This window comes from Penaeus japonicus, unplaced genomic scaffold (assembly GCF_977035675.1).
Source record: "Penaeus japonicus unplaced genomic scaffold, GWHDUDI00000001_assembly GWHDUDI00000026, whole genome shotgun sequence".
Taxonomy (NCBI): Eukaryota; Metazoa; Arthropoda; class Malacostraca; order Decapoda; family Penaeidae; genus Penaeus; species Penaeus japonicus.
Genome location: NW_028234428.1, coordinates 3,438,873 through 3,448,872, shown reverse-complemented (window position 1 = coordinate 3,448,872; position 10,000 = coordinate 3,438,873). Strand labels below are relative to the sequence as shown.

The 10,000-nt window shown below is 36.9% G+C and overlaps 1 protein-coding gene across 1 annotated transcript in view; it reads right to left on the bottom strand.

Moving 5' to 3' along the window:
• LOC122249790 (endoplasmic reticulum transmembrane helix translocase) overlaps window positions 1–10,000 on the bottom strand; it is a 23,335-nt gene that overhangs the window by 5,354 nt on the left and 7,981 nt on the right. The window contains exons 6-18 of the mRNA XM_043010922.2: window positions 8,513–8,666; window positions 7,833–7,985; window positions 6,731–6,913; window positions 5,947–6,205; window positions 5,661–5,712; window positions 5,210–5,312; window positions 4,672–4,847; window positions 2,869–2,979; window positions 2,339–2,464; window positions 1,959–2,051; window positions 671–802; window positions 371–560; window positions 12–205 (exon numbers count right to left, since the gene is read on the bottom strand). Of these exons, the coding sequence (XP_042866856.2) occupies window positions 12–205; window positions 371–560; window positions 671–802; window positions 1,959–2,051; window positions 2,339–2,464; window positions 2,869–2,979; window positions 4,672–4,847; window positions 5,210–5,312; window positions 5,661–5,712; window positions 5,947–6,205; window positions 6,731–6,913; window positions 7,833–7,985; window positions 8,513–8,666 (1,926 nt within the window). The remainder of the gene's footprint in view (window positions 1–11; window positions 206–370; window positions 561–670; window positions 803–1,958; window positions 2,052–2,338; window positions 2,465–2,868; window positions 2,980–4,671; window positions 4,848–5,209; window positions 5,313–5,660; window positions 5,713–5,946; window positions 6,206–6,730; window positions 6,914–7,832; window positions 7,986–8,512; window positions 8,667–10,000) is intronic.

Genomic DNA, 10,000 nt, shown 5'->3' with positions numbered 1-10,000 from the left:
CAACACTGTACCTGCTGAGGTGTCATTTTAGACTGTCTCGAGCTTGCTGGTGGAGTTTGTGCTTTCTGCTTCTCGACCTTCCTTGCCAGCTTCCTTGCACTTTCCAGCTTCTCTGACATTCCTGGCGTCATGCCATTGTTGGGATCATCACTGCGCTTCTTCCTTTGAGGTGGACGATCAGGAGCATTGGAAAGGATGGCTACGCCTGTATTCAAGGGAAGAATAAAAAATAAAAAAGAATAAATAAATAAAGTGCAACAGTCACTAACTAACACACAAATAAACTGCAAAAGCCACCAATCAACACGATGTATTATGCACCAATGCCTCCTTGCAGAGAGAGAGCCTAAAAATGCTATACTATACGTACCACAGTGAGCATGCTTCAGTGCACCGACATCATTAGTGCCATCACCACACATGAGCGTTGTGTAACCCAAGCTTTTGTATGCAGTTATAACAAATTCCTTTTGTTTGGGGGCGACGCGAGCAAAGACTCTTACGTGAGGGAGAATGTCCTTGAAGAATTTGGGATGCTGCCTTTTCAACCAGGTTAGGCCCTACAAGAACAGGAAAACATGAATAACAAGTTATGCAATCACTTAACAAGTCATACAAGACAAAAATCATAAAAACAATGTCACAACCTTCATAGCAAATCTTAACTCACTTCTCCTGTGATGCAGAAATCATACGTCCTGAAGAAGCCGTTCTTCATATCTTTGATCTCGTTACTGGGTATAATGTTCATCTTGATTGTCTGGTCAATGCTCTCCCATCCCCACTTGTCTTGATTGTAGTTCTGAGCCAAGGGGATCAAGAAATAAAGACGAATCACAAAATAAATAGAGGGAGGAGAATATGCGAATGTGGTAAAATAATCATTTGGAAAAATGGGGGGCCAGCAATACTCTACCACCAATCAATATTTTCTGGGTATTAAAGAGGAAGTAAGTATCAACCAGACTAACTTGAATGCATCATTATGAATGCATTTAGTACAGTAAATAGAATTACTATTACTATATTCCACTACCTAAAAATGATTTGTTATTAATTATTATCAATAATCAATATTATTTCTATAAAATCATATGCTTTTGTTCAAGAGGAATTAACCCATTGTGTACGGTTATCATGACATATATATCGGCACCAATTAGGCCTAAAAGACAGGAGTCAATGTATACATGATGTGGCATCGAGATCTGCTCAAATTTGAAGCGCGCACTCAGTCATGAAGTATTATGGCTGTAATGGTGCTAGCTCTAGAGCTACAGGGTTCTACAGTCAGCCTAAACCTGCATTTTATGATGAATTTATAGAAAAATATTGTTTGGGCTAGTCTGCACTACCCAGGGGGCAGAAAAAACCCTTTTCTAATAACTCTAATTTTTAGCCTGTGCCGCTAGTGTCATAGACCGCCCGCATTGATGACCAGTTAGGTCGCTAGGCGCCCTGTTGGCAGTGGTTAATGTATGGTGTTAACTAGATAAATGCATGCATTTTTCTTAACTCACTGACCAGAAATGAGCACTGTCCACTATGATTTTATTTATATAGTCTTATATTTTTTAATCACTAAGGAGTCAATTATTAGGCCAATCTATTTGCTCTATTCCTTGAATTTACAGGGAAAAAGTATGTTTCTATACCAATTCTTATTATTATGAACATTATTATCATCTTAATTTTTTATATTTTCATAAAAATGCCAAGCCTTTAGCCCTTTCTCAGTTATTGATTTCAACATAAGCTAGTGCCACATGATGAGTCATGCACTCTCAGTACTTTAGCATAACTTAGGTGATGAGAAGTGGTGTCCTTCAAGCCTGAATTTTCTTCTTATGCTCTTTAAATTCTAAAAAAAACGTCTGACAATGTCAATATAATCGAAAGGGAGACTTCATCATACAATCATATCTAAATCCATCAAGAGTAAATTAACCCAATCTTACCTGAAGAACTAATATTGCCTTCTTGTGTGTAAATTTCAACTCCTTTGCAACATGGCAAGCAGTCAATGAATTGTCACCAGTGATCATAACAACCTGTAAGTTAAGTAAAAAACAAGAGGAACAATAACATATTTTTCAATTAAATAAAATCATTTGAAAAATACAAATAAGAGCATGGGGTCCCATATCTATCAATTCAATTCATTTGCATCAAAGTTTTACTTTCAAATTTTTGTGCATAAATAGTCTTCATTCTTTATCATAGAAGATGTCACATTTATGTTCCATATTTTTGTAATAGAAAAAAATAGAGTTGTCAGTCAATTACATGTAAAACAACACATAATCAAAATTGTATGCATAGTTATTCAAACACTTACTCCATGTGAACTCTGAAGCACTTCCTTAATGACCTCCTTTGAATCCCTCTTCAGCGGACATGAGATGATGATAAAGCCAGCAAAGGTCAGCTTGCATTCCAAGGCTTCCCGTGTTGTTTCTCTTACCTGTTGTAAAAACACTAATATTGTTACATGATCTACAGATGGAGTATAACAGGAGCATGAGACACATTATATAATATTCATAGAATAATATATGCCTCAAAACTAGGTACCATAAAAGATTGCAATAAAATTTATAAAAAGAAAATCACAACTGTAAAGAAAATGTTAAATATTTCAACACTGAACTTTGCAGCAGCAGGAAATACACTATTTCATCATTGACTGTCAAGTATCTTCCAATTTCATGAAACATTCAACTGCAGTTCAAATAGGTGGTAGGCCTACCAAAATGTGCGAAAGTATATTTTCAAAATTTTTACAACTTATTAACCCATTTCTAGTGTCAATGCTAAGCCTGCAGCCCTCCACCAGAATTAAATACTAAGTAAATACAGTAGGTTCACCTCAGCATGTGAAAGTCTGCCTAGCTCTTTCCTTCCAAGTGCTAAGACTCTGGCTCCACGGCGAGACAGTTCCAAGTATACGTTGTCGTAGTTTGGTGGTAGTGAGGAGAACTGAAATTAAAAAATCATATTACTGTTAATATCAATATGTGTGTGTGTAATTGAGTGAGTATGTGGGCCCAAAATGACAATTGAAGATTGAAACATTATATACTTTTTCTGAAATTCTGATGACGTTTTGTCCAATACACAAATTTATTCTTTTACCATATAATTAGCCCTTGATATGCTATGTCAAGGTTGTAATAGAATCATATTTGTTGTACATACTCCACATTAGCTTATTATGAGGTTTATACCCTGTGTAAAAAGGATGGCAGAACTAACATTGATTGTAATCCTCATAGCAGGTGCACTGACAAATAGGTACTCCAGACTCCGAGCACATAATACAAGTCATTTTCCTCACATGTTCTAGCAGACCTCTCACAGCCTATATTTTTCTTTATCTGTTCTCTTCTGCATGGTGTGGCAATGTTATGTCAATGTTGTGTTCATGCAAAGAAAGTGGTATTCTAGGACACAAAAGCGTTGCACATCTGTGTCAGTTGCTTCCAGTTTACCAATCATTTCAAACTTAATGTGTTTCAGATGAATGACACTGTCCAAACGACAAATTCATAAGAGAAGCTATAGTCATAGGTAACATTAACAAAAGATACTTCAATTTTGGTATGAATCCGTTGTTGTTCCTTATTTTGTTTGTGTATATACTGTACATATATGCATATCTTTAATATATCATAGATGTAGATTTAATGTATACATATTTCATATAATCATATACTTTAACTTTACATTCCTGACTACTGTTACCAGTCATCTAACTTTACTCTCCTTCAAAAAAATAAAAAGGTAAACAAACTCAAAATCAGCAGGGAATCCATGTTTTCCTAAAATAGTTTGTAATCCAAGTCTAAGACAATGATGCCTAATATATCCAATATAGATATTACTTTCCAAAAGTGGTATGTTCATATGAAGTACTGGCAACAAAGATTACACTAAGAATATGCATTTTTTTGCCTGTGTAACTATCATAATAAGCCCACCCCCTTGTCACAGAGTTACCACTGTTGTTCCAATACTTTCCATGACTTTGCTACGACTTTGCCATGCTTTTGTCACGAACACCCGCGTCTAGAATACCAATCGAGGAATGTTCATGTCATGTACTTGGCAGGTTAGGGACTTAAAATACGGCTGCTAGAGACATGATTACTGATGCCTTGGCATGTATGTCTTGCCAACCTGAGTTATTGGGTTAACCCGTTAATGGTGACATGATATAATGTCATGTGGTGGCAGCACTTGCTGCTGGGGACGCGATATCATGTCATGGTTTTTTGTATGGCTGGCATGCTGGTTGATCATACATGCAGTATTCAGCTGCTGCTAGAGAGTAATAGAGGTATTAGGCCTACATGCTTAAAATACCCTGGAGTGTAGACCTTGCACAGCCAAAACTGCCCTGTCATTATTGGGTTAACCCGTTAATGATGGATGACAAGATATCATGTCAAGTGGTGGCATTACTTGATGGAAAAAAATCCTGGCTTGTGTCAAATCAAATCTAAGATCATTGTTTCAGAATTAATATTAAGATCAAAACATAGGATGGAACTTGTAGTTTTAATGGGTTAATTTTCAAATCTTTCCACTTTCAAAGTTCAACCTGCTCTATCTTTAGACCTCATAAAAGACATGCTTTCTGGTAAGACATGACCATGAAGAAAAACCTACCATGGGTCTTAGAGTTTCTGGTGCACCTTTCACAGTTGCTAGATACATCACATCAGCAGAACCGGGCTGGGTAAATCCAGTGATTACAGACATGCGCTTTAACTGGGATGAAAAGTGGAAACGATGGAATATCTTCATACCAGGAGCCTTTCCTTTCCTTGGCACAACAGCTTCACCTTTAGAGGAAATGATGTTTAGTCAATTTTATTAATGTGGGAATAGAGGAATATTTATCTATACATGAGGGAAAAAAGAACGAGAAAAAATCTAAATGCCTTTCATACCTATCAACATACTAATATGCATAGTCAGAAAGTAATACCAGTATCCTGAGATGAAATTATCCTACATTTATAAAGTTACATATGAAAACTACATGTGATGCTAGTTCCAAGTACTGACGGTTCTTTCCAACTATTCTGTTATATAAACACACGCACGAGCACACGCACGTACACGCACGCACACACACACACACACATGCGCATGCACGCGCACACAGACAAAAATGTATATGTACAAGTGTTATAAGCCTAACCTTTAGTCACTGTCCAATCTATGGCTGCCAGAGTGGCCTTTTCTTGAGGATCTCCAACAAGACCATCTTCTAGCTGGACTAGAGAGTGACATGATGCCACCACCTGTGAAAAGGATTGTTATGAATTTTCCTCCCCAAACTCTTTACATACTGTGCTTCTAATCTTTCTCATACTTACAATCCTATCATCACAATACTATGAAGAATCTTCTTTTTCAACAAAGTATTTACATCCACTTCTATATCCAAATCTCATAGCTTTCAGACTTATGCAGTGCTAATGAAACAATACACAGTACTAATGAAAAATGTTGAAAATGAATTATTCAATACTTTTCTGAACCAAATTCCTAAAAACAAGACCTCTAAATTCAAAACACTTCTCCCTATAACAAAAAATAGGTTCCTGTAAGAAACATATCTACTACATATGAAGTACAGGATTTCATACCTGTATGGTTTCCAAAGGAGCTTCCCCAACTGGCACCACTTTACTAGTGCCACTGAAAAAAATATTCCTAATTAGTGTCTATTTTCATGACAGATGGAATTTTAGTTATGTAACTTTTATACAAAAGGAATGGAAGGAGGGAGGGAAAGAGAAAAAAGAAGAGCATATGGGAAAGGTGTGGAGAAGGAGAGGGAGAGGGAGAGGGAGGAGAAGGAAAGGAAGAGGGATAAAAGGACAGAGAGAGAGAAAAAGAGAAAAGAGATATCAAGACAAATTGCATACTCACTCTAAGCCTGCAACACCTTCCACCACCAAGTCATCGCTGGTCAGTGTTCCTGTCTTGTCAAAGCAGCAGACATCAATCTTTCCAGCAAATGGAATGCGGAAGGGCTCGGTGCAATAGACAAACAACTTGGAGAGTGACAGAAGTGAAGTGTTGACTGCCAATGATAATTCTATTGGGAGCTCTGGTGGCACCACTGAGGTCAGGATAAGTGTGCACTCCAAGAACAGCTTGTAGCGGTTCCTGTTAGGGTCTTCTGTACCTGTTTTTTTCATAGGGTAAGAAATATACATAAAAATATAAGTAAATACAAGTAAACACACATTAACATTATAAAATAATGCTACAGTAATTATATGATAATACAAAATAGTCTATTTGCTTTAACAAAAAGGAGTGGATTGCAGCTGAGATAAAGGGTGGAGAATCAAGGAAGGGAAACACCTTTACTTGATAAAGTAAAGGTATGTACAAGATAGAAGCAACAGAAGAAATTGGTGGTGGTGGTGGTGGGTTGTGGAGGAAAATAAGGAGAACAGATCAATAGCAGGAGGAGGAGGAGAATAAGGAAGAGGATGCAGTGAAAGAGGAAAAGGAGGAGGAGGAGGAGGAGGAGGAGGAGGAGGAGGAGGAGGAGGAAGAGGGAAAAATAAAAATAAAAATAAAAAATAATGCAGAGGGGAATGAAAGGGACGGGGAAGGAGGGAAAAAATGATAATGCAATACCAAGAGGAAAAGCAATGAAAAAGCATCAATATTTTTTCAACAGCAAACCAATAAAACATACCTTTAATCCAAACATATGAAGCAGCAGCAATGGCAAATATCAACAAGAAAAGAATAAAAGCAAATGTCTCCAGATTATTTGCAGTGACACGACTAACACCGAAGAGGATTGTCCGTAGCAGTTTCCCCTGGGCTGTATTGAAGTTTGTGCGCAACACATAGCACACACAACCATTGTCTGGAGCTGCAGAAGGAAGGGCACATCGGTTATATTCTATTCTGGTACCTTGATAATCAAAATTTAATCATCTAAATAATTACCATATCAATCTTTAGAACTATTCTTCAAATATATACATTTCCTGATTTTATGTACTACTTGACTATATTGCAATGGTCTGTATTTTACATCTAACCACATGAAAGATCCTTTAAAAGCAACAACTGATATTTATAATATTTAATATATTTCATAAGTATTCCATTATTTCATCTAAAGTTGTCATTGTATAGTATAATTACATATAATTGCATAGCTGACTGACATGGATATTGAATAATTAAAGATTTTGCATTTATGGAATGACAAATAAAAGAATAATATGCCATGTTTATAACAACTCTGAAATTACTTTTCAATAGAATGGCCTAGTGTTGACCTACAGTTTGGGCATTGGCTGTATGGACCTCTCAGACAAATGTCAAAAAAGTTATTGATGTCACACCAATCAAACAAAAAATTCACAGATGATATGAACTTTAGTTTACATTACTTTCAGCTCAAACAGCAGGTTCAGGGATCTAACAAGTTAATAATCTAAAATAGTTTAACCCCTTAACAATGGGTCACAAGATATCATGTCAAGTGGTGCCAGCGTCAGCCGCCAGGGATGAGATATTTCACCGTGGTTATCCTAATGGCTGACGCACCAGGTGATCGGGTGTATAGCACTTGGCCGTGGCCAGTGCAGGCAAATAGCCCGAGGTGTTAGGCTTACGTCTTGGAAATATCCCAGTGTTTTGACCATTCGGAGCCAAAACAGCCCCATCGTTAACTGAATAATAATAATAATAATAATAATAATAATAATAATAATAATAAAAAAAAAATCAATCAATCAAATATCCCCTTTGATCTAGAAGACTTCTAGAACCTGACTTACCTCTAAGGCCTGTCACAGTTTTGCTGGGAGGGGTATGCTGAACGACCTTTGTGCCCCCAAACAACACGTGCAGCTTAGCATCTGTGGCAAGGTCCAACTCACGGTCCAATTCAACTACCTCAAGGCTTTCTTTCATCTGAGGCACAGACTCACCTGAAGTGCAAAAGTCAGTATAAGTCAAGTCATGAATTAATTGACTTTATGAAAAGTAAAGGTGAGATTGACCTAATGGAGCAGGGAAACAATCTGTGCATGCTAGCCTCTGCACTAGGAATTCTAGGTACATTCACATTTGATCAAAATTTGGAATGTGAGGATATTTTTCTCCCTTGTCTTTGATTCTGAACAAGCTAATATTTTTTTGTCAATAGAAGGGTTTAGGACGACTGGAACAGTCTCACCATCTATATCATTGGGTTAATAAGGAACACTGCATGTGTGTCTGAGTAGTACTACTTTTTCCATGGTAAGAGAATTATTTTTTGCTTGTATTCAAAATCATGAACAGGAACTATTCAAACATAATGAACTTTATTGACTAAATGTAATATAAACACATACATACATACATACATACATGCACACGGGCACACATTTTTCACATAGCACAACAAATAATCAAACAAACAAAACAAGTTTTGTTGTTTCAGATAAATTTTCCCCCAAAAGACTGTACTTACCAGTGAGCATACTCTCATCCACAACACAAGGGCCTCGAAGCAACAGTAGGTCACAAGGAACAAGGTTGTCATTCTGACTGCGACCAACACTGACAATGTCTCCTGGTACGAGTTGGTCTGTCATTATTGATCTCCACCTCTTGTTACGGTATACCTGTGAGGAGAGTTTGAATAATAGGATATTAAACAGAGAACATTATGTATAATATCAATGAATAATAATTATACTATAGAATATGTTAAGAAATATGTAATGAGACCAAGATAATAAATGATGCACAAAAAAGAGTAGGTCAATTTCCATTACATAATCTGTGTTTGCCCTTAACCCCTTCGACACGATGACGCGTATACTGCCGCGCATACTGCGTTATGGCCCAGTTCTGGTGGAATTGAGTTTTCTTTCTTCCGGATACTGTACGAGATCTTTCAGAATAGAGGCCGGATATGATACGATATATTACTTGACTTTCATTATTAATAATTTATTACATAAGAGTGGGATTTGCTTATACCAGGGGAGGCATTGATGGGCCCTGCTAGCAATCATTTTATTATTTATTTATGGAACATTATGTAAAAATATAAAACATATTATGATTAGTTTACCATACTATTTCAATCGTTTTCTTTGGTTATCTGAGTGAGGCCTCCCACCAAGGTCACTCTTTCCATCTTCCTCCCAACCCATGTAAATAACTTGTCACATGCATATGGGGGAAGAGGTTAACTATGCATATTTTGATATATAACATATGATGATTATGTTGAGGTTTTGGCTATAAACTTGTAGAGGTTTTGGCTTAAAACTTGTCATATTCAGTAGCGACGTTTAAAATTTGGCGCGCGCCGGCAGCTCGGATACAGCGCGAGGAGCGTTTTCTACTGCCCGTAGTGAAGGGGTTAAACTGTTGGATAAAGTGAGCATGCCACAAAGAAACTTTGTCGAGGTCTAGGTGACAGGAATGTACCGGGTGGGTAAAGCTCTGTCTTTTACTTTTTAGAGTGTTTTCTATCATTTGCTTTTTTCCTTCACTAAGAAAAATATATCATATATTGGGACTCATGGTAGAAATTATCACTATAAAGACTAAAATCATCAAAATATTCACCAAAATAGGTTTAGTTTAAAACACAAACATAGATGGCACTATTCTCTTCTAACAGAAAGCTTTGAAAGACACATATCCACAGTCTCTAAGAAACACTAGCTTCAGAGAGCGATGACACACAGCGAGATGCTGAGCTATTCCACTATAAAGTACCAACGGTGCAGGATGTGTGGGCAAAATGAGAGAAGGTAGGTAGCCAAGACAGTGCGCAGTGTCTACAATGTGCCCCTATACAGTATGGCTGCATTGTGCAGTGGAACTCGAAGCCATAACCATACATATGCTTCCTCTTCTCTTTCTTTATGACTTTTTTTTTTTTTCTTGGTGGGAATGTTTATATTTTTCTTATTTGTTTAAAAAAGTTAAAAAATATAAA